This window comes from Cheilinus undulatus, linkage group 19 (assembly GCF_018320785.1).
Source record: "Cheilinus undulatus linkage group 19, ASM1832078v1, whole genome shotgun sequence".
NCBI classification, from domain to species: domain Eukaryota; kingdom Metazoa; phylum Chordata; class Actinopteri; order Labriformes; family Labridae; genus Cheilinus; species Cheilinus undulatus.
In genome coordinates this window covers 16,098,792-16,124,055 of record NC_054883.1, presented here as the reverse complement: position 1 = coordinate 16,124,055, position 25,264 = coordinate 16,098,792, and the positions used below count along the sequence as shown (strand labels likewise).

Genomic DNA, 25,264 nt, shown 5'->3' with positions numbered 1-25,264 from the left:
ATCCAAATATTCAATCATCAGTTTGAAACTGTAGGGTAGGCCGGCAGAGATCTTCATTAGATGTAACGGTGTTACCGGATGTTATGTAAGTTATGTAGCCTACCTCGCGGAGGCGATCGTCCGAAGTACAGTTCAGGACTCCACGCCGTCCATTCATCCCTGATAATCGGATACCTCGTCGGTCATTAACCCTTACTTATATCTTATACCATGGTCTTTGTGAATACTCGATTCTGATTGGCTGTGGAAGCTCCACTGTTGTCCATTTACTTCTCATATATGGACAACTATGGAACTTCTCAAGTAGTTCCGGTCAAAAATCTTTACACTGTACCAAATTAATGCGCCTTGGCCGTTAGACAGGAAGAGTAATCATATTAACGTGAAGCAGTCATATTCTCCGATGACACAAAACAGCAAATGAAATACAGCAATAAGCAAATTCATAATTAATTTAATATTATATTATATATATATTTAAAATTAATTAATTTATCTGGTGAATACAATACCTTTAATGACTGTGACGCTGCTGAGGAACAAGAGAAGTATCCCCTGAACATCACATGATGGTTTAACACACGAGCTACATGACGCACACGACTTATTTCCGGTCTCACCTGAGTGCCGCAAAAAATCCTCACTCCCCTCCTGTTCCAACTTCTATAAATTATTGTCAGAGGATTTAAATAACATAAAATAACGAAGAAGAGCCTATCCTAATTGTGTATTCACTAAGGCCATGGTATAAGGCTTTTTAATGGAAATTTAAAACTTAGATTTGTCCTGGAAACTTGTCAGCTAATAATTCAGAAATCATAACGGCGCCGTGGCTTAGTTGGTTAAAGCGCCTGTCTAGTAAACAGGAGATCCTGGGTTCGAATCCCAGCGGTGCCTTTTCTCCGGGAATCAGGGTACATCCCATCTAAATTGGTTCAATGTTAAGGAATTTTGATGTGTTAGCCAGGTTTGTCCATCCAAATCGTAGCATCATGGCAACTGGACTGAGAATAAGGCCTTTTGATTCTGCTAAAAAAAAAAAAAAAAAAACAACAAAAAAAAAAAATATGCCTCCATACGTGCCTAAGTGGAAGTAGGCTTTATCATGAGGTAGCAAATAGTTTTTCTATTGCCCATAGGTGTAAGGTACTGATCTCTCAGTAAATGCTCAGAAATTACTTACATTTTGAAAGAAAATACAGATGCGAATATAATAATATGTAATTTAATATCTACCAGCATTTCATTTTAGTTAATTTGAAAGTCTTCCCTAGACAAAATCTTCCCCTTGTACACATGTAGTTATTTTTTTAAATGACTCTTCTGTTTCTGTTCTTTTGTTTCTTTTTTTTTTACAATAATGTCTTATTGATGATATTCTTCATCACAAAGTCAAATTATAACATGGTGAGGTTTGATTATTAGCCCTTCAGGTTTTCTACCTCACCAGAACATTCTTCACTTTGTTGTATAGATTTAGACATTTGCAAAATGAGCTTCAACCAAAGTGCATAAATTAGCATAATTTTCCAGAAGATCCATATTTCAACAAGACAACAGATCATTAGAAAGGGAAAAAAAACACACTCAACAAAGCCTGGGCTATTACAAATAACACGGGAGGCTTCAATCTTCATTTAGTCCAAATGGCTCAACTTTGTTTAGGGTGTATATCCAAAAAGCCCACCTGAGTTGTTCCAGTGCCCAGAATCTGAGTGTTGCTTTTGACCCATGGTTTGCTTGTACATAATGTTTTGCTATTGCATGATCAGTGTTATCCATATTGTATTTTTGAAACTACTGCAGATTGCAGGTATCATGATGTGGTTTAATATCATCATTATTATAAGATATTCAGTATTTCAATATAATCTACAAACTAAATCAGGTAAGAAATCAAGCTAGCAGAGAAATAATGTCAATAAAGTATTATTAAAATAAATACTTAAATTAAGAAAACAACTATGTGAGATGTCCTTCTCACCGTTTGCAAGCATTTGGAGAATTTGCTATTGCCCTAAAGCAAATTTTAAAAAACTAGGAACAGTTGTGAGCCTTCCCAGGAGTGGTTAGCCAACCAAAATGACTCCAAGAGCGCACTGATGACCTATACAGGAGGTCACAAAAGAACCCGGAACATCTAAAGACCTGCAGGCCTCACTTAGGTCATGTTCCTGATTCAACAATAAGAAAGAGACGGGGCAAAAATGGCATCCATGGGAGAGCTCTATGGCCAAAACCACTGCTGACCAGGAAGAACACAAAGACTGGTCTCACATTTGCCAAAAACATCTTGATGATCCCCAAGATTTCTGGGAAGAAAATTCTGTGGACTGAGGAGACAAAAGTTGAACTTTTTTGAAGGTGTTACATCTGGTGTTTCTAAAGTACAGCATTTCATTTTAAAAAACATCCTATCAACAGGCAAACATGGTGGTGGTGTGATGGTTGCTTCAGGACCTGGACCACTTGCCGTAACTGATGGAATCATGAATTCTGCTCCCTACCAGAAATCCTGAAGGAGAATGTCTGGCCATCAGTTCATGACTTCACCCTCAGGCACAACTGGGTTATGCAAAAGGACAATGATCAGAAACACTTCAACCAGTGACCTCAGGACAGCTTAAAGGTTACATGTTTTACCCCTTTAAGACAAGTTTATATTGGTCTCAGAGGTCCCCGAAACATGCCAGTGAAGTTTGCTGCTGAAAAAACACTCAAGAATTGGATTTTTGCATGTCTAAAAAACCCCTCTGTTTCAGCCCTGCTCAAAATGAGCTGTTTTTGTGTCTGTGGCTTTAAATGTTAATGAGCTGTCTGACTCCGTCCCCGACTACACCCCTCTCACCCCTGGGGATGGGGCTAACTCCCCACATGACATCATGAGGGGAAAATATTTTTGCTAAAAAAACCTGAAAAAGTATATTTTGCATAATATGTAACACCTCTAAAAGGGTGGCCCAAGCATTTATTAGGTTTAGTGGCAAACACTTTTTAGATTAGGGCGAGGTAGGTTTGGATGGCTTATTTACCTTAATAAATGAAATCATCACTAAGACCTGCTTTTTGTATTTTCAGGTTATCTTCGTCTAACATTAAAATTTGAATTGAGACAAATAAATAAAAAAGAAATCAGGATGGGGGCAGAGAAATTTCCACAGCGCTGTCTAACAACGTGGCCCTCTGGCAGGCAGAATAAAATTAATACAGCTGTGTCAGTAACTTTGATTACCCATCAGTGCTAAACTAAGCATCCGGTGCTAAAAGAAGAGCATGGTAAATTTCTCACTTCATAAACTGTTTCAGTATATCAGGACAGTTCAAATCATGAACAATACTTTTTATTTTCAAAAAAATGCACAGAAATGTTTAAATTATTTTTCAGTCCATGCAGCATACACACATAGACTATATTATATATCATTTTCACTCACTTACACTGGGTCTTTAAAAAAGGCCAGCTTCTGTTGGCCAGTTGATCTAAGTTTCTGGCCTTAGATCACAGAAAAACCCCCAGCCAGTGCAGAGTAGTGAAACCAGCAGAATGAGTTAGCAGGTAGTGAACATCCTGAGCCAGCTCTGTATGACCCTGCTCACTCTCAGTATGGTTTTCCTCCAATAGCACCAAGCAGCTCCTGTCTCTCTGCAGCAGTGGGCATGTCTGGTCTCACCCCCTCTCTTCTCCTCTGCAGCATTATGTTGTGCTACAAGGAAGCAAACATAGAAATGCCTTATTTACCGTAGCACTTTAAACATGACAAGCTGCTTCCATTGGTTCCCACTGATAGTGAGACATTTCTTTCAAACCAGAGCTGTGGACTTTACATGGCATAGTCATTGACATGCAGGTATAGTCTTATTAAAAATGTTATTGCTAAACTGGACCTACGGCTGGAAAACATCACATTTTTAAGATAAATTGATATATTTTCATATAAGGTAAGACTATTGTTTTTTATCAATATAGTCCATGATGATGTTGATTAAAAAATGATGGCAGGACTTAGTAATATGGGGACGCTTCATTTTATTTTAATTTATTTTATTCAGGTGTATTTTTATTAATAATTTAAAAAAAATTATACTGATACTAATACAATGGGAAAAAAGAAGTCCTAGACACTTATCATAATACTGACAGTTTTTTTTTACTTACAAAAACCTGCACACAAACTCCAAAATAGCACAAACATGTTGGAAACCTTTGGAAAAGTGCATTAAACTGGTGAGGAGGGAGGGTTCCCTCCCTTCCAAACATGCGAACACATCTGGGATTTTTTCACAGGGCTCTCTCTCACATTTGGTCAAAACATGAGTGAAAATAAAGAAGTTTCTGTACTTTTTAAAACCATCGATTATTGGAACAATGTAAACCACATTTACGGAATAAGATTTAAAGGCTGAATCATAAATAAACCTATTTAAAGTGCTTCCTAGCTTAATACATTATTTGTTCAAAATAAATGCAATGTTGTTTTTACTCTTTTTCTGTCACTTTCCTGCAGCATCCAGCTGCTTCTGTCATCCTTTTCTGGCCCTGCAGTTACCCTAATCAACCAGCTGGTGTCGCTAAAGCATCAAGGACCAGAACCTTTCCTTTCTTCACTGACCGGTCAGCAAATGGCTCCTGAGAATAAGCCCATTTGTGATGCAAACTGGAGTACACCCTACCCGCCTGTAAGTCTCATCCTTTTAATGACATTCTAGATATTGAATCAACAATTTCTTTAGAGATTTTTTCTTAAACCATTTTCCAACATGATGATTGTACACTCACCCAGTATTTCCTGCAGTTCTTATACTTCACAAAATAGTCAGAACACATGCTCTTATCATAGTTGAAGGCATTCAAACACTTCTGGGAGGCATCACTCTCCTAAAAAAACAAAACAAAACAAAACAACATAAACACAATTAAAGACATAAATACTCACATATTTTACAAAACTGAGTGTAAAGAGTTGCAAATCTTACTTCAATGCATGGGTTAATGTCCTGGTCCCTAACTTTTCTTGCATTTTTATCCATCTGGATCTGTAAAGACATGCACAACAAGAAAAGGTCAACTATCAAACTTTTCATTTTTGTTTAAATCAAGGAGGCGTGTTTATCCCCCTGTAATTTATCCCTCTGCAGTCAGAGTTGAGACTAATTCAATTGATGCACCACTATAAGAATATAAAGCCATTACCAGTGATTTTAGTCTTTTCTGTGTGTAAAAGTTACACGAGTCATCAGTTCGCTATTTTATACAAAACAGACTTTAAAAAAATGTAAATAATTATTCAAAAAAACTAAATAAATGCTAATGTTAGCTTCTGCAAGGAAAAGACTTTAAGCCTTTCTTCCATGTTCAGCACTTTGGTCCACTGCGGTTGTTTTAAATGTTCTCCATGGATAATTTTTCTACAACCCTGATTTCAAAAAAGTTGGGGCACTGTGTACAATGAAAATAAAAAATGAATATGAGGATTTGCAAATCTCATAAGCCCATATCTATTCCCCATAAAACATAAACTGCATGAAAAACATTCACACATTTTGAATTTGATGGCAGTAACACGTCTCAAAAAAGCAGGGACGGGGCCATTACTATAACATCTTCTTTGCTGGATTTTTCATGTATGATGCTCCAAGTGTTTTCTACGGTGGGAGATGTGGACTGCAGGCAGGCCAGTTCAGAACCCAAACTCCTCCACTACAAAGTCATGCTACTGTGATGGATTTGGTCTGTGGTTTAGCATTGTCTTGAGGCCTTCCTTGAAAGAGACGTTGTCTGGATGGGAGCATATGTTGCTCTAAAACCTCTATCTACCTTTCAGCATTGATAGATCCTTAAATAGATGTGTAAGCTGCCCACGCCATAGGCACTAATGCAACCCCATACCATCATAGATGCAGGCTTTAGAACTGCGCTGATAACAAGCTGGGTGTGCCCTCCACAGGACACTGCAGCTGTGGTTTCCAAAAAGAATTTCAAATTTTGATTCCTCTGACCACCAAACAGAGTTTTGGCCCAGAGAAGATGGCGGTGTTTCTACACCTATACAGAATTACTTCTACTTTTCATGATCCAGCTTCAAATTGTATTTGTGGATGGCACAACAAACTGTGTTCACGGACAATGATTTCTGGACATGTTCCTGAGCCTATGCAGTGATTTCCAGTACAGAATCATGCAAATCACAAAAATCATGAGCATCCAACTCTGACCTTTGGCCCCGTCCCTTGGCTTGCGTACAAAGTTGATATGTAGATGCAGGGATATTTAAAATCTTTAAAGTTCTATGTTGAGGAACATTTTTCTGAAATTTTTCCACAATTTTCAACATGGATTGGTGAAACTTTGCCCATCTTAACTTCTGAGAGACTCTGCCTCTCTAAAATGCTCCTTTAATACCCAGTCATGTTACTGACCTGTTGTCAATTCACTTTTATAACTGAAAAATGCTCCTCCAGCTGTTTTTTTATTAGAACCATTTACTTTTCCACCCTTCTGTTGCCCCATCCCTACTTTTTGAGCTGTGTTGCTGCAATCAAATTCAGGATGAGCTGAATATTTTCAATGAAACAGTAAAATGTCTCAGTTTCAACAGATGATATGTGGTTTATGTTCTATTGTCAATAAATATGAATTTATGGTATTTACAAATCATTGCATTCTGTTTTTGTTAATATTCTAAATGGTGTCTCAACTTTTGAACCTTCTATGTAAGCCCATTTCCACCAATTAAAAAAAGAAAAATGTGGAAGTTAGGAAATTAAAAGAGAAAAAAAATCCTAAATCAAATTTATGAGATAAAAAGTCTTAATAATGACATACTTTTAATTTCATAATTGTGACTTTCTAACTCATAATTTTGACTTTTTATCTCATAATTATGACTTTTTATCTCATAATTATGACTTTTTTTCTCATAGTTATGACCTTTAAAATCATAATTTCGACTTCTAGCTTATTTTGACTTTCTAACTCATAATTTTTACTTTTTATCTATTATTATGATTTGGGATTTTGTTTTCAAGAATTGCCTTACTTTCACTTTTCTTTTTCATTTGGCAGGATTGGGCTCCCATTACCTTCTGTTTGAGACTTTGTTCAAAGAAAATAAGTAAATTATGTGCTTTTTACTAGAATATTTTCATGCCTGAAATATTTTCATGCCTAGGTGCTTGATTTCGTACACCTGTGGCCATGGACGTGATTGGAACACCTGATTTCAATTATTTGGAGGGGTGAGTGAATACTTTTGGCAATATAGTGTAGGTTGATTTCCCAATTTGTACAGCCATACTGAGGAGTTGTACAGTAAAATCTCCAGCCAGGTAGTTCAGGTAAAGTCACAACTTTATGATAAAGTGAAATACAGCTGCTGTTGAGGGATGTAATGGGGAATCATTTAGGTATGCACGATATTGGATTTTTGCTGATATCTGATATGCATTTTATTCATTCTTTTAAGCCAATGCCGATATTTAAATATGTTTTTCGGACTAAAATGTCAGTCCTTTTGGATACACGTTAAGGTTTGAGGATGGCTAAGGAAACAAACTTTAGTCCTTAAAACACATTAAAGTTTAAATAATGAGGATAAAAAAAAATACCCCAACTGACACTGGTCTGTTGGTTCAGCCTAAAACTCCACTAATTTGTTAGTATATGGACTAGGGCAGGGCAATTAATCATAAATTAGATTAAATCGCAATATGGCCTGCCCCAATTTTCAAACAGCAGAAGGTGCTTTATTTCTTTGACCTGAAATTTGTGTCAAAATTTTTAAATTTGTGTCAAAAGGTTTTAAACTTTTTTGCAGCAGCAGCAGAGATGCTATGCATTTCGTATCATGTAATCATGCAAGTGACATTTTTTTTAGAATAGTTTATTTAAAAAATCCTACCTTCATTTTTGTGCTTTTTTCTTAATAAATATGAAAATGACAAAAGCCTTTAAATGCAACAATAAATATATAATTCGCAATACAAGATAAAATAATCAGAATTAGATATTTTCAAAGAATTGTTCAGCCCTTGTTTAGAAATATAAGAGTTCAGTAATAACCGCATATCAAGTTGCAATTGCAATATTGGGGAAAAAAATTGCAATTAGATTATTTTCCAAAATTGTTATGCCCTAATATGGACAAAATTTACAGTCAATGTATGCTGATATACACGGGCAAATATTGGATATAAATATTGGCAGAAAGTTTGATATCTGCTGATATCGATATTGTGCATCCCTAGAATTTTTCTCTCACTATATGCTACCTTGTAGTCAGCAGGGGTGGAAAAAGTAGGAGTATTGTACAAAAGTAAAAGAACAGTTACTCTGGTACAAATTTGCTAAAACCTGGTACACATTTCTGGTTCAAGAAATAGTTAAAGCTTATTACAATTTTAAAAATTATAGCTATAGGCCTATATTTAGATTTATTGCAGTTGAATCTACATTTTTTATTTCTTGCCCAGCCTTACAACTCAGTACTTAAGAGCAAATTTTAAATTACTTTTTTTCTTTTACTTGAATCAATTTATTGACTAGTACTTTTGATTTTAATAAAGTAAATTTAAACCAGATAAACTCTACCTTGACTTCAGTATAATAGTCCTGTACCCCTTCCAGCTCTGCATTTTGCAGCTCTGAAATGCACGTTTCTGCAAAATGACCTTCAACTTAAATGAAACTAAGATTTTATCATTTACACTGAAATGAAATAACACCCCTAGTGTGTTTATAACTTGCAGAGCTGAAGAAATAGCACACGTGTTCAGTCGTACCTACGACAAATAACATGTCCTACCAAATTAGCACACCCCCAAGCCAACACCACTTTGCTGTACAAGCTGACCTTCATGATACCACCAAACAGCTACCGAGGACACTTAAAACCGATTTCATTTAGAAGCAATGAGTTAGTGAATGGAGATATAGCTAGACAACTTCATGACCTACCTTGAGAAATACCAACTGTTATCCAATGTGGTCTTAAGGTTATCCACTTTAAAAAGGGCCCACCACCTGCCAAGCCTATTTACGATAACTGTTTCTTCACAAACACTGTTGACATCAACATCCCTTTAATTTTAGAGTTTCGGTTAGAGAGCTAGTAAACGGCTACACGCTTCCTGCAGCTAGCTACACAGCTAAAGACTACAACCTCCCTGTCGAGCCCAAGACAGCCCTGCAACAGCGCACCAGGAAAACAACCAACACCGTCACCGATGACTGACAGCAACATCAGCCAATAGGAACCCTTGAAATCAAGCAGTACAGAGTGACATTCAAATGGGCCAATAGGATTTATTTGCTCAATGGAAGGCTTTCCTATCGTTGTAAATCGGACAAGACCAATTCAAAATGAAAAGAGTATCTCCAGTATGTTTAGAAAATTCATTTTATTTAAAAGCACTTCAATTGTCGTTGAAGTGAAATTATTAATGCCTCAAACATTTACAAAATAGCACAAGTGGGCGACACTGAAAGAGGCGTGGCTTAACCCAAGTGTGGTTGCATCGCAGCGCATACACAATGGCTGCTCGAAAGAGGGGAAAGCAAAACATTTTCAGGCCCGCCGCGTCTAGCAAAAAATATGAGAAAAAAATTATTAAAAATTCGGAAAATAGTTGAAAGTGAAGAAAACCCCAACAGAAAGGATGCTAAAGCGTCCGTGGTAAGTTTGATGTAAATTAAGTTCCTGGTTACTCAGTTCTTGAATTAAAATATCGGGGTTATTTAAATTATGAGAGAGGGGTGAGCTGGGGAAAAAGTTTGTGTTAATCAGCACCCAGTTTGGAAGCACAGAGAAAACCAAGGGAAGGCAGAAGTATTTAAAAAATAATTATTTATGTCATTGGTGGTATTAGTGTCACGGTGCGTGTCCAAAAATATTTAAGACTACAAGAACCAGCAGAAAGAGCGAAAGTTGTGAAGAGTTAACATAGCCTCCTCACTAAGTTTATTCTTTTAATATAATTACAACGACAGTGCGGTGAGGACCGCCAAGGACAGGCGCACTTGGTTTCAGCATAAATGTCAATTTTCCTTCTGTCTGCGTTCATATTGATTTTTTGCGTCATGCAGCTTACACGCTTTAATCATAAGAAGTGGCAACAACATATCCTTATCGATTCAAGCATCTCCTTTCCAAAACGCTTACGCCAAATGGAACCATTTAGTGGCCAGTGTGGCGTTTTGTAATGCTATTCCGCTGCTGGGCTCTATTCTCTATCGCATTTTAAGCCACCACAGGTAGCCTATCGATCACGTTGACGTGCGGATGACGGCCCGGCTATGACCCGCTGTAAGGCTAAAATGCAAGAAACAACCAGGGGTGTATTTGTCCATTAAGTGCCAAAATGGAGGGAGAACTTAAGACAAAGTATTTAGGTAATACTCCAGATTTTCTCATAGGCTGTTGTTTGCACCTGGAGTTGTTGCAAACAGCTTCTTAGAGTCAACTTGTGTTGAGTTTGGTTAGTGTAGCAGGTTGCACTCTGTGCACGTTGGTAAATCGTGTATGAGAGATCGGCTCCTATAGCTGCTGATATCAGGACGTAGTCAAAGTGCTGTCCTTTACACTTAAACTGGGGGGCTCTCATGGCACTAGGGGATCAGAGGCTTCTGCCATCACAAATATGTTTGTGAGTTGAAGTAGCCTGGGCTAATGTGTTGGTGGAAAGCTGATACAAAACAATTGCTGCTGGGGGGGAAGTGTGTTGGTTCTCTCTGTTTACGTCTGTCTTAGGCGACATTCAAACATCTGAGACTTGAGGACAACTGTTTAGTGGCACGTTTTCCACCGTGGTCCTTTCATGGGTGTTTAATGACATGATTGTTGCTGCTGGTTGCACATGTTTGTGTTTACTGACATGAAAAAGCTGGGGAGGATTTGCCTGCAAACCCAGCATGCACTGTGAACATTACTGATGTCAAATTTGTATTTAAATTATTATTTTACCCATTTCTGGCACCAGCTGTTGGCATGTTAAAAGTTGCATCGCAATAGTTGAAATCCTAGTTAACATTAAATGTTTATTTTACAATTAAACCTATGTAGGAAAACACATTTTGCCATTTATTTCATGTTACAATGTCCACGTCAGCCATAGTTTGGATACTACACACAAACCTAAGTTACTAGAACATGTTTGAAAGAGGCAGTTTTCTATGCTGTGTACCTTGAAATTTTGAATGACTACCCTACTGAAGCTGCAATGTGGGACACGCAGTGTTTTTAAGGAGCTTGGTCAGCAGGGAAGGGCACGTTAACACATTTTATCTGCTAGAATGGCACCTTGAAGGGAATTTTTTTATCTATAACTTGGAATTTCAGGTGAAATTAGTCAAAAACGTCTTTGAACATGTTTGAACAATCTGAAGTTTCTTCCCTCACTGTTGCTGCCACTGGTATTGAGTAATACAACAAAAACAAAACAGTTTTTTCCTGTCTGAATTTGTATTGTGAATCAGAGGCCTGTAGATGACTGTAGCCTTCATTTTCAAAGCTGATAACAATAGGACAGAAACATTAGAATATTACACCATTATGAGGAAAAAGACCAGGTGTTTTCAAAGTGAAGGCTCAAAATAAGGATCAAGATTGGCAGACATTTTTCTATATAACATTGCCAATAACTGCCTGGAAATAAGATGTTATTGCAACAAATAGAGTGGACATTTTAAATGATACAAAGCCAGTCCATGGATCATTACGGATGTAATGATGTTTTTGGAGTTAAAATTTGACTAGATTGTGGGGACTCTTTCCGATGCAGGAGTGTTTTAGATAGAGTATTATGAGCAGGAGAGCTTCTAATGGTCAGCGCTGTCACTTTTATTATTGTTTGTAGCTTGATAAATGCGTTAATTGTGGCTGCTGTGGTTGTTTTATCCCAGTATAATTTACATGGTCAGAATCTTGAAAATCAGAGCTTTCTACTGGTGTATAACATGTCATATTTACTAAATAACTGAATAGTTGCAAAAATATGCCGGCCTGTTGATTTTGATGGAGTTAATGTGTCATGGGGGCATCCAAGGGGGCGCCTTCACTGTGTTTTCAGACGTCTACGGTAGTTGTGATAGGCTAAGGCAGGCCACTGGGCTGTGAAGTATTGCTGATTTGAAGGAATTGAACAAATCTTGCTTCTTCCTTTGTTTCAGTGGTTAAGAAATCCCCGTCAGATTTTTACTCAAGAGATCCAAGATCTGTCTATCTGAATAGAGTGAGGTTTTTATGTGTTAAAGCAACACGAGTTGTTGGTTATTCATTTTATAACCAAAAACTCCCTTTAAAAGTGTTTCTTTAGAAAGTAGTCCATGTCACCTTTTCTCTTTCTTTTTTTGCACTGTTGTCAGTTCAGTTATGGTGCTGCTGTGGTGTTTTTTAAGTAATCTGAAAAATATTTATGCTGCTTCCTTACATCATTCTGCTGCACCCGAAAGTACTGCCCCATTGTCGCTGATTGGTCCTGTCACTTTCTAACCGGGACCAAACGGTTCAGACAGGAGCTTTGCAAGATGGATTCGCCAGTGAGAAACACAGAAACAGGCGTATTCATTTGCTTTGCAAGGTTAGGTTCGTAGGGTTACGATTCGATTCTTGATGGATAATTGTCGATATTGATGCACTTTTTTTTTTTTTTTAAACATTTCTGTTGTTCTCAGTGTGTCAAACATAATAAAAACATCACATTTGTGTTTAGAAAAAAGGAGAGAAATTAGCCTACATTTCCACTATCCTCTCATGGAAGATGAGTGTAAACTAGAAATGTACAATTGCACTGAAAGCATCCTTTCCTTGTAACATAATTAAAATGTATTTTTTTTATACAGATGAACAATTTGTAATCTAATTCTTGCTTTCACTCGCTGATTTTTCATTCCTGCTATTCCACAGCATTAGCTAAACATTTAAATCATTATCGATTATTGGACATTAATAAATTGATTCAGAATCTTCTACTTCCAAAACACAATGCATCTAAGAATCAATTTTTCTGCCACCTCTATGATGCATAGTCTATCAGTTTTACAGTCATTTATTCAAAATGATATAAAATATTGACTTTACAATGATGTTTCAATTTATATCAAGCTTTTTTTTATCACTGAGGACAAAATGCACCCTAACTCTGCCTCCTGATCACTCCAGCTAGATTTCTGACCATTACAGTGCGCTCCCACGGCGCTAAATATTCAGAATAACAGACAGTGAGTTTAATTAAAGGCAACATTGATATTTTCACTTAAGCAACACCCTAATGAAGTTTTCTCTCTGCGTGAAGGAAACCCTAAGAAAACAACCACATCCTTGCTGCTGCTGGGAGCCTCAGACTGATTTCACTCCTGCTAGTAACAGCAATGTCTGAGTCATACTTTCAGACCTTAATTGCAAATCATTTATCATTTCTAAGAAACACAGAGGTGGAATAGTTTCCTGTTCTCTAGAAAGTTCAAGCACCATAAAAACTGCAGCACACTACTATCAGCTGTCACAGAAAGTAGGCTAATCTTTACTCTGTTTATGCCATGCTATTAGTGTCCTTGTCATTAGATGAAAATGCAATACGGCCATTTTGCATGGAAAGGGGTGTTAAACTGCATAAAGTGTCTCTGCTGTCTATATGAAGTGATAGGCCAGCAGCACAATATGGAGAGTATTAAAGCTGTTTTAGTGCGTTTTAGTTTGTGGAGCTTTAACAAAGCATTACACGGCCCACCTTCCATCTTCTGAGAGGTATCAAGGACAACTGGAGCAGCGTGCAAAACGGGACACACTAACAGACATGCCACCAGTTATAGTAGTAAGATATTAAATGCAAAGTTGCTTCAGACTTTAAGAAAATTTTGTCTGTAATTTTTAAGACATGACTGGCATATTTCAGCTCTTAATGCATCAATGTGAAAAATCAGAGAAAACAGGATTGCACGAGGCTTTAATATTCACTGAAAAGAGTGAAAATGTTTACACAGTATACAAGCTGTAACTGTAAGCATAGTAAATCTGATATCTGAACCTTTGTGGTAGGGGGATGTCTCTCTGACTCCATTAGTCGTTGTGATGCTGATCTGCATGGGTTATTACAGTGTAAAACTTTGTTGTATTCCATGTTCATGGGTGTTTTTTTATTGATGGAAGAGCTCACAGCTCAAACTTTGGATTTTTGATTATTTAAGAGTGTGTGATGGTAGATATTTTGTTTTCTCCATGCTGAATATTTTCTGTTAATTCAAGAGAGTTTAATTCCAGATCTCAGGCAGCAGGTTCTTAGAGTAATACAACAAAGCTGATAGAGGAAGAGTCTTCAGTTTGCAGTTGAAGCTTGCTTACTCTAGAGGCATTATTATTCTGGGAGATGGGTAGACATAGATGAGAAAGAGGAGAAGAATTAGATATGAAAACGAATGCATGGATGCTGCTATTTTAATGAAAATAGGTTTCTTGATAAACAGAGGATAAGATCCTATATCTTCACTATATTTCAAAATCAGGTGATTTTTATCTTTATGGATCATGGAATAAATATGGACGTACATTTCTGCCAAATAAAAAAGAAAAGATGTGAAAGTAATGGAATTCTTGAAAAAAAAAAAAACCTAAATCATAGTTGTGAGATAAAACATCATAATTATGATGTTTTATCTCATAGTTTCAACTTTATATCTCATAATTTTGACTTTTTATCTCACAATTATCACTTTTTGTCTCATAATTTTGCCTTTTTTTAATTTGGGTAACTTCCACATTTTTTTTAAGTGGCGGAAATAGGCTTCCATAATTAAAGACAGTAAAGCTAGTGAACTAAAGATTTCTGATCATGATTTTCACAAGGATTGCAAAGTCTAAAAGTGTTAGTATTGTTATCCTGAGCTCCCCTTATCTGTCTATGTCTAATTCAAAGAGCTGAATCCCAGATTGCTCCTGATGCTTGGTCAGCTGCCTGATATTTGATTTGTATTCCTGAGGGAACGAGTGAATGTCACTTTTTTTTTTTTCATGTTGCCGCCTGATGTTACAGTTAATAATTAAAAAAAATTGCAAACTTTGCAAATTCATTAGAAGTAAAAAACTAAAATATTTCATTTACATAAGTATTCAGACCCTTTGCAAAAACACTTGAAACTTAACTCAGGTTCCTCCATTTCTCTTGTGGTAAATTAAATTGATTGGACATGATTTGGTAAAGCATGCGCCTCTCTAAGGCCTTATAGCCTACAATGCTGATCAGAGGGAAAACCAAGCCATGAGGTCAAAGGAACTGCCTGCAGATCTGGGGAAGGCTGCTAAAAAGTTCTGTTGCACTGAAGGTTCCCAAGAGGACCGTGGCCTCCATAGCCAGCCATAACATGACTTCTTACTAAGTGCAAGGCAAATAAGAATCTTTTTTGGGTACAGACTTTTGAATTCTGTTATTATTTAATTTGACTCATTTTAGTTTAACAAGTTCTTACTCTACTAACTTTACTTTTTCTATTGAAACACCTAATTCTGAAGAACATAAGCGTAAATACTTAACTCATAAAGTACTACACCCTGATCGTCATCCATCCCTGCCGTGAGTGGTAGCAATAGCTCTAGCTAGCAATCTGTATTTAAAAGACTGCCCATAATCAGCACACATGTGTGCAAGCAGTGTCCCAGATCTACAGTCCTGAAACTGCTGCCTACGAGCTGGCAGATACACCCTTCTTATTGAAAGTTAACAACGAGCGACATTTGCTTTTGTTCTTTGTGAGGTAAATTTCCAGAATCTATCAGCCACAGTGGCTGGCACAGTGTTTTTCAGCAACAAACTTCACAGGCATGTTTTGGGGACCTCTGAGACTAACATAAACTTGTCTTAGAGGGTAAAATATGTCCCCTTTAAGTAAGTCAGTTTATAATCAGCTTTATTGGAAGTATTCAGTATCATGGTTAGGCCCACTGAAGGCAGGTTTGCTTAGATGGAGAGATTGCATTTTCCATTTCTATATATTTATTTGATCAAGGTTTTTTCTCTCCTCTTTCTTTTTCACAGGCCCCTGTGTCTGGGCAGTGTTGAGCACATAAAACTGGACAGAATAATTGTGAAAATACTAGTTTGGCACCGCACCTTGTCCATGTAGCTGGTCTGCCTTCGAGTGCCATGGCCACAGGAACCCAGGACCATCGTGACCACGTCCTGGAGAAAGCCAAGCTTGTGCCGCCCATGGGGAGGCGCAGGAGAACAGAGGGCAAGCCGAAAAAGAATTTCTCCTGCCAGGAGTGTCAGAAAGCCTTCAACAGTCTGGAAAAGTTGAAAGTTCATTCGTACTCTCACACAGGAGAAAGACCCTACCGTTGCTCCCATCCCGACTGCACCAAGGCTTTTGTCTCCAAATACAAGCTGCTACGGTACATACAGGCAGCAGTACATATTAGACTGCAGCATGTTGCTTTTCTTTTAACTCCTTTGGTAATATAATTTTCAGTAGTTAGAATGATGTGTTGATTAATACTTGTTTTCAGGACATGTGTTTGTGTCTAATGTAAAGCATGCCTACTTAAAACATGATTGCAACAATTCTGAGTGCTCATAGAATGTGTCTGTGTTCCAAGGCATATGGCAACTCACTCGCCAGAAAAAAACCACAAGTGTTCATACTGTGAGAAAATGTTCCACCGCAAGGATCACTTAAAGAATCATCTACACACTCACGACCCATACAAGGAGGCTTTCACCTGTCAAGAGTGTGGCAAGAGCTACAACACCAAGCTGGGCTTCAAACGCCACCTCGCCCTCCATGCTGCCAACAGTGGAGACCTTACCTGCCAAGTGTGCCTGCAGGCATTCCCCAGCACTGGGGTTCTACTGGAACACCTCAAAACACATGCTGGTAAATCCTCTGGCGGGACCAAAGAGAAAAAGCATCGATGTGAGCATTGTGAGCGACGATTTTACACCCGTAAAGATGTGCGGCGCCACATGGTGGTGCACACTGGACGGAAGGACTTCCTTTGTCAGTACTGCGCGCAGCGCTTTGGAAGGAAGGACCACCTCACTCGTCACGTCAAAAAGAGCCATGCCCGAGAGCTGCTGAGGGTAAAAACTGAGCCAGCTGATTCGCTGGAGCCTGTTGTCTATGACTTGGTACCTGGGGACATCAAGGATGAGCTCCCAGGAATGGTGACTCCGAGGCCACATCAGCTCGACATATACACAGGCCCTGTGTTGGACACAGAGTCGTTCCCCGCCCCCACACAACCTTTCTCTTTAAAGTATGCGCTGGGCTCCAACTTTACCTCATACACCTTCTCTTCACAAGAACGGGAGCAGAATCTAAAGGGAGAACTGGAGACCTACCTGATGGAGCTGCAGAGCAGTATGCCCTCCTCATCCTCTGCAGCACAAGAGCCCCAACTCTCCTCCAAACATGAGCTAGAGACTCAAGTGGATGTGCTAGAGGAAGCGAACCAGGAGGTTTCCCTGTCCAAAATATCCACTCCAGTGGCAGCTGCCACTGCAGGAGACTCTCTGGCTTCGTCCTCCTCTCTGATGGACTTCTCACAGCTTTTTAACTTCCTGCCACTCAACGGGCCTCCGTACAACCAAGCAGGGGGACAAGGCGTCACCTATGCACCCGGTGATGAATCCACACCCTTGGTCCAGATGCCCCCTCAGCCCCCTGAAGGCCCAGAGGCTGCAGAGAGTTCTCTTCAAGGACTCCCCTCCTCCTTCATATCCAGCCTTAGCACACCTACCACACTGCCCCGCTTCCATCAAGCTTTTCAGTGATCCAGTATGTACTGCACTAGGCACACACACACCCATGCATACATAGACAAAATACACACTAAGCTACAGAAGAAGACCATAAAACACTGAAACAAGACGTCACTGATAATAAAAGTTAATACAAGACATTTCTGTCCATTTATGGCAGGATGAGAAGACACTTAGACATATGGCAGACACATGATGATGCTTAGCCCTGATAGCAGCAGACACACATACACACAGAGAGAGAGGGAATTATTCAGCTGTTATTTTTCTGATGCTTCAAACATCCTCATAACTGCAGAAAAATCCCCTTGTTACTGGGTGTTAATTCTACAACGTCCACATCCTTACAGTCAGGAACTTGCAAGCATATCATGTATTGTTTTGGCTACCAGCAGAAATTCTATTCAAGTCTATTCAAAGATCTGCAGCTTACACTATAAATTAATATCTTGAACTGCAGCACAAGCAACAGAATCCAGCCACAGGGGTCAGAGCAGTTTCTGTGTTTTACTGCTCAGTGCAAGTTTTAAAAAATACACATACACATACATAAGCCCAAACTTCCTCAACAGTATAAAAACAGCCAAACAAGAACAGAGCTATGTCAGATTGCTGTGACATTTTTGTCTTCCCTACTTAACCCTCCATGTGTAAGAATATATTGGCCTTTGTATGCAGATTTTCCAAAAGATATACAATTTTTCATGATCATCACCTCATGACCTTCTCATTTGGGGTAGGACCAGCGACTAAACTTAGCACAAAAAGTAAGGACATTTGGTAAATTATGTCTATGTTGTTCCAATGCTTCTTGGCAATAAATCTTGCAAGGACCATGCACTTGTAGGATGAGCTGCAGAGCTGATTATGTGGGTTGCACACATGAAAAATTTGCCAAATCGTCTCTGCCAATGCCAAACAGCTGATTCTGCCATTGACTCTTGTTTGGTGTCGTTTGGTTGATTGATGTCTGAAGAAACAAGATGCATTGGCAATTTAGCAATTGAGTCTGGCATATACTCTTCATGCTGGTCAACAGCCTGGTGGCACACTGCTGTGAGATGGAATCCCGTTCTTCAACCAGCTTTGGTTGTGTTGGTCACTAGTGCACGCCCAAGCTGATCCCACATGTGTTCAGTGGGGTTGAGGTCAGGACTGCTGGCAGGACATTCCATCCTCTCCACTCTCAAATTCTGGAGGTAGTCTCTGATAAACCCCGCTCTGTGGAGGCGAGCATTGTCTTGAAGGATAGAGTTCAGTCCTAGACTGTGGAGCTATGGGATTACCACTGGTTGCAGAATTTAATCTCTGATATCTCTCTGCATTGAGATTGCCTCCAATGATGACATGCCTCACCCCACACCATCACACTGCATCCTCTAAAACATGCTACTCTATCGGTGCAGCAATCAGCATAGCATTCTCCTCATCTTCTCCTCACTTTGATCCTACAATTCAAGCGCCGTAGGCAGGATCTAGACTCATCGCTGAACATATGTTCCTCCACATGTTCAGGTTCCAGTGCATGTGCTGTTGACACCAGCGTAAACTGGCCCAACGGTGAAGGGCAGTCATGGCAGGCCTCCTGGCAGCCCTATGAGACCAGAGATTGGCTGTGTGCAGTACATTCTGGATTGTCTGAGCAGAAAGCCGTCAGCCATATTGCCTGCAATTCTGTAGAAGACAGCCTATGGTTCCTAAGTGCTAACAGGGTGAGATAGCAGTCTTCTTGGGATGCTCACTTTTGGTCTCTTTGTCTCTCTCTTTATATGGAACTTAGCCTTCAGTTTTGAGATGGCACCAGGGCTCACTTCTAATAATGCTGCAACTTGGTGTTGCAGAGCAACAACTTAAAGTTGCCCTATCCATATCAGTCACACATGTCTTGCTGATCCTTGGAGCAGGCATCTTCTGAACACTGAAGCAAAGCACATGCTCACAGAGGGGTACCAGAAGCTCCAAACAAGAGTCAAAAGTAACAGCAGAATAAGCTGTTTGGCACTGGCAGAGAAGATTGAGCAATTTTTTTATTGCCGCGACCCACATACTCAGCTCTGCTGCCCATCCCACAAATGCATGTTCCATACAAAATGGCTCCATTTAAAAGGGAAATAAACAGACTTTCCAACAGTATAAGATTGCCAAAAAGCATTGTTACAACAAAGAAATGATCTACCAAACACAAATGTCCCTATTTTTTTTGCTGGGTTTAGTTTTGGTCTGGTTTACATGCAGTAATCTAAATATTATTCAACTCTACAAATGACTGCATGATAGTGTCCAAACCAGAATAGAAGCTGACTGTTAATTTATTTAATCAATAACCTATGCATGCAAGTCAGGTAATTTCTCATGATCTCTGCTTGTATTTGTATCAAAACCTTCACATTTATATGCATCTATAATGATGTTACCATGCAGTACAACGAGGATAAAGGCAGATTGAATGGACATTTTAGTGGATAACACAGTCAGGCTTCAAGTCTTAGAAAGTTTATATCAAATATTTAGTTGGATATCAGGATGCCAACAGCTTACAGTGAACAAACTCTACAATTGGAATGTCTTAGATATATTATTAAAGAATTCCAGTTTAGGTTAATGTATTTTTTTGTTAGATATAAATCAGCAAGAATAACACACTGATATGATCCTTTGCATTAAAGGGATATTTCAGTGTTTTTGAAGTTGAGTTGTATGAGGTACCTAGCAGTAGTAGAGGCATTAGCCTCCAGTGATTTTAGTGAGCATTGCTCCTTTAAGAAGGACTCGCTGGTTGTACCCATAGACTGTAGAAAGAATTGGACAAAGTCTGTGTGATGTCAGTCATCTGCTTACAATAGGTGGACTCAAACAGCTTTTGAAGCAATCCATGGCGGGCTCCGTATTGAAATTGCTGACTCAACTGAACTTTGGATCAACCTAACACAGAGAAGAGCCTGCCCACTGATCTTGACTTCCTGTCAGCTCAGCTAGCACTAAAGCAGTCCTTCTGGAGGTCACTTCTGCCTGTCAAGTTATCTGTCAATCAAATGAGATGCGTCAATCAGTGCCCAGTAGGGGTTTTTCCTAAATTTAATCAAAAAACTGTGGTACAAAAAAATTCACCCCTCTGTACAGTGACAGGACATGACGACATTAGCTAAATTAGTTTATTTCTAGTGTAAAAAACAACATTTTAAACATGTGTTGTGTGCGGGACTTCCGGTGTTCCTGCAGCCAGCCTCAAGTGGACACTTGGGGTATAGCAATTTTTTGCCCCTCCGCATTGGCTTTATTTTTCAGGACTGGAGGAGACCGCTTGGTTGTACCGACCAGGAAACTAGGCTATACAGTGTAACAGATGGTTACAGTTTCTCCACGAAATAAAGTGAGTTTTTGGTAAAAATGGGCCACAAAACAATGTCGGCTCAAATGTATGCACTATCAAAATTTTTTTAAGCATTTTAATTTATACCCAGAAAGCCGCTGTGTTTTTGATACTTATTTGCAATGCAAGAGTACGTCACCTGTAGCCAAATTCTGCATTGCAAAACAATAACGAGCTTCTGAGGTTTCAAATAAAATGCTTCAAAAATTTTTGTTAGTGCATACATTTTAGCCGACATTGTTTTGTGGCCCATTTTTACCAAAAACTCACTAAATTCAGTGGAGAAACTGTACCTATCTGTTACACTGCATAGCCTACCTTCCTTGCCGGTACAACCTTTTTAAAGGAGCAATGCTCACTAAAATCACTGGAGGCTAATGCCACTACTACTGCTAGGTACCTCATACAACTCAACTTTAAAAATACTGAAATATCCCTTAAAGGAAAAGTTTCTCCACATTATGAAAAGAAAGGCACAGGGAAGGAACATCTCTGCAATGTTTTTAATGTTTGATTTTTTTGTTGAGATTTGAAGTGAGTAGATTTCATTATGGATTCAAGTTAATTGTCCAGCAGTGATGATATTTTCATGAGACACAACAGTATCAAAGACACAACAGTGCAAATATGGAGATGTTTAGTTGAACATATAAAACAACTTCACATCAGGATAAACAGGAAGTCATGGATAGAATATATGTCAGCCAGGCCAGAATTAACCTGTATTAGGAGTAAGTGCCTCATAGCTGCTTCACTCTTCCATCCCCTCTGACTAAAATCACAGTGCCTTAATAGTGAATTAATGTTTACACGTACTCCTTAAAGAGTAGAGAAAGTTTTTCCTACAAAAAACATCATCACATCCATTCAGTATCGCTCATTTTCCTGTCAAGCACAATGGGAAGACTTCTAGTTAAAGAAATAAAGATAAATAAATGTGCCAAAATATAAACTTAAGATTCTGATGAGTTTATAGGACTGTCTTGTTTGTGACTGACAGGCTTGAGCTAATTATTGATACATATTTTATATCCAATATGGAACAATGTGGGACTTCTATATAGATTATCTAGTCATTTTGACTTGGCGAGTTTTAATAAATACGTCAAAATATTATTTTAAAATATCAGTCTAACAAATCATTTAATAGCAGGTAATATTTAATTTGATTTTTTCAAACCGTAAGTGATATTGTTTTGTTTTGTTTTTTTTAGATTTAAATGGAAAAAAAGTAAAATGTTCAAATTATTTCACTCAAGAATATACAGAGCTGTGAAAAGTATTTCCCTCTTGCTGGATTTCTTTCTTTTTTGTATATTAACCACACTTAAGTATGGGAGATCATCAAACAAATGTTAATATTAGACAAAGATAACCCGAGTAAATACAACATGCAGTTTTTAAGTGCTGATTTCATTTATTAAGGGCAAAAAGTCATCCAAAGCTTGAGGTCATGAAGTGACGGCCAGGCATTCTCCTTCAGGATTCTCTCACGGATGTCAACTTGGGTCTTTAGATATGGTTCTGGGTTCTTTTGTTACCTCCTGGATCTGGTCTTGGAGTCATTTTGGTTGGCCGGCCACTCCTGGGAAGGTTCACCACTGTTCCAAGTTTTCTCTATTTATGGATAATGGCTCTCACCCTAGTTTAATGATGTCCCAGAGTCTTAGAAATGGCTATGGAGGCTTTTTTCAGACTGAAAGAATTTAGTGACTTCCCTTTGTCTGACAGGTTCTCTGTAAGGGATTTCTAGATCCAGCAGGTCTGGCAGCAATCAAGCCTGTGTGTACCTGGTGAAATTGAACTCAGCTTTCAGAAAAATGTGGTTAAGCACGGTTAATATGTGATTTAATAAAGGGGGATCAATTATGGTAATTATAATTGCCATATTAATAATGATTATTTAAAACTGCATTAAGCATTTACTCGGGTTCTTTGTCTAGTATCAAAATTTGTTTGATACTAGAAAAGGACCCCCACCCCCCCACCCCCACCCACCCACACACACACACACAGAGGCACACACCATCCCCCCACCCCCCAATCAGTTTGGGCACAGTTGGACTGTTGGAGAAGTCTCAAAACCTGGACAAATAAGCCAAAATCCTTTGCATAGATTGGTGCCAATATAATGGATAGGAAAAGGGTTTTGTGTTAGTCTGTGTGTATTGTGCTTGTGTACGGGTTTGCATGTGACCTTTGTTTTTAATTAAAAGATGCTAAGTTGATATACATTGATTCCACTTAAAGCATAGAAAGGAGCAGGTCTTGATAATGAAACAGAGGCTGATGTTTGGTTGGAGCAGTGGAGACTGAAGGTGTTTCATCTTAGGTGGATAGTCCGTGTGAACAGATACAACACAGACTACCTAAGAAGTAGCACAAATAGAGAGTCATTATTGTTGCAAAACTCTACAGCACGTTTTAAAGTCCCTGTTAAGTGAAATCCAAACTTTGTATCTTAACACACTAGATAAGGTTGTTGTAAACATGTGAAAACACCGAGAAAGTTGTTTTCCTCTTTCCTGGCTTGGTTTAATTTAAGCCTGTGACATCACCAGCCTTGATGTGGAATTAACCTGCCCCTTAATGCTACAATGGTATAAAATCACCAGATAGTTTTATTGAAAGTTAAAAGCCAGCCACATGCTGTGTTTTTGTTCATTGTGAGGTTAAATTTCCCAAATCTATATTTTACAGTGGCCTAGATGTCATTTAAAGTAACATATCAGAGAGATTTGTGCCAGAAAACAGTAAATTTAAACCCCAAACCCCTCTGACCCAAGGTCACTGTAAGGTCAATGGGAAGGCAAATTGCTGGAGTGCTTGTCCATTTTTCAGTTGAACCAGATGCAGCAGGAAAAAACCTTACCTGCTGGAGGGATGATTTAATCCGTATTTTTACCTGTCTTTAGTCCTGGATGATTAAAAGAAGCAGACCGTGGCTTTGTCTCTCTCAAAGCAACACCAGTTTAATCCCCATCTGTTTGCGTCACAATGCTAAAATTTAGTATAGTATCTAATTATAGGCATGTTCTAGTCCTGCTAAATCTGTAACAATAAAAGTCTCCAATTCTAATCATCATTGAAGACTTTTATTTTGAAGAGACATTGGGAAATGGGTCGTTTTCAGCAGCATCCTTATCACGAAGACGTCTCATAAACAGGAGAGAGACTTAACTTCACTAAACTCAGAAAACAAGATATAAGGAAGGTTGTAGTGTATTTCTACAGAGTGGGTGTGGCTTTAGCACACTCAACTGACACACCCACACCATCCTAGGGCAGATTTTACTGCCTTATTTTTCATGATTTTGAAGCTTAATTTTATTAACTTAGAGACGTTTTATTCAGAACTGAAATTTGTCCTGGGTGTTCATAGTACACCGGCCTGTCATACAACAAACCAAAAATACAGATTTTTTTTAATCACTTAACAGGGACTTTACAGTGTCGTCTTGAGTTCTGCAACAATAATGACTCCATACATCAATGCTTCACAGCCCTTTTGACTGTGTAAATGAGTCTTGCCTCTCCTTAATTTGCAAGGGCATCCAGAATCTTTTGATGTGTATTAGATACAGAGCCTTGAGTTTGTGAAGTTTACCATCTAACAATCACTTCTTGGGAAGTTTTAGAACAGGCAGATACAGTTTATTTTTGATAACACATGTTGCTATCAAGTGGAAATTGAATTACTGAAACAATCAGTGTTGTAAAGTTAATTTTTTTGATAAATTCTACAGTTTCATACAGAATTCTGACACCATCTTTGTATTAGTTTTTACATTTCTAGCTGCTACTAGCAATGAAACTACGACTGAAGCTTCTTTTACCTTCTGCTGTGCTGCCAGATTCCCAGAACCATTCATCTCGGTGGATTGTTTTTGGCCCACAAATTTCTGATTTGCAGACATGAATCCCACTTTAAACGCTAATGCAAACACTTACTTTACATACAATCTTGCAAGAAAATGCCAAACTGTTCCCTTCCCCTTGCACCATGTCAGTGAAGAAATGGTGCTGATTACTTCCACCAATTATCTGATGCATATTTAACCCAATAGTGTTATTATTTACCTCACATACTGATTGTTTTGTGCTCCAATATTCAGATATGATGAACTAGAAGTGTTAAGTCCCCTCTGA

At 38.5% G+C, this 25,264-nt stretch overlaps 2 protein-coding genes and 1 non-coding gene across 3 annotated transcripts; 2 read left to right on the top strand and 1 right to left on the bottom strand.

Annotated features, from left to right (window-relative positions):
* Positions 1-823: 823 nt before the first annotated feature.
* On the top strand, positions 824-897 carry trnat-agu. The gene has a single exon. It is a non-coding gene; the product is annotated as a tRNA-Thr (tRNA).
* Positions 898-3,325: 2,428 nt separating this feature from the next.
* On the bottom strand, positions 3,326-9,206 carry chchd7 (coiled-coil-helix-coiled-coil-helix domain containing 7). Its single transcript, XM_041814381.1, has 4 exons — positions 8,954-9,206; positions 4,975-5,034; positions 4,778-4,876; positions 3,326-3,704 (listed from the first exon to the last, which is right to left on the bottom strand). The coding sequence occupies exons 2-4, from the start codon at positions 5,026-5,028 to the stop codon at positions 3,600-3,602; spliced, it is 258 nt and encodes an 85-aa protein (XP_041670315.1). The 5' UTR covers positions 5,029-5,034; positions 8,954-9,206; the 3' UTR covers positions 3,326-3,599.
* A 330-nt stretch (positions 9,207-9,536) lies between these two features.
* On the top strand, positions 9,537-19,779 carry plag1 (pleiomorphic adenoma gene 1). The gene is made up of 3 exons (XM_041814303.1): positions 9,537-9,671; positions 16,021-16,376; positions 16,581-19,779. Exons 2-3 carry the CDS (start codon positions 16,129-16,131, stop codon positions 17,755-17,757), a joined length of 1,425 nt encoding a protein of 474 aa, XP_041670237.1. The 5' UTR covers positions 9,537-9,671; positions 16,021-16,128; the 3' UTR covers positions 17,758-19,779.
* Positions 19,780-25,264: the final 5,485 nt, after the last annotated feature.

Coding starts and splice junctions, on each gene's coding strand:
- chchd7 (XM_041814381.1), bottom strand. CDS start 5,028: ATGGATAAAAATGCAAGAAAAGTTAGGGACCAGGACATTAACCCATGC. Junction 4,877..4,974: donor ACATTAACCCATGCATTGAA/GTAAGATTTGCA, acceptor TTGTTTTTTTAG/GAGAGTGATGCCTCCCAGAA. Junction 3,705..4,777: donor AGAACTGCAGGAAATACTGG/GTGAGTGTACAA, acceptor GCTTCCTTGTAG/CACAACATAATGCTGCAGAG.
- plag1 (XM_041814303.1), top strand. CDS start 16,129: ATGGCCACAGGAACCCAGGACCATCGTGACCACGTCCTGGAGAAAGCC. Junction 16,377..16,580: donor TCCAAATACAAGCTGCTACG/GTACATACAGGC, acceptor CTGTGTTCCAAG/GCATATGGCAACTCACTCGC.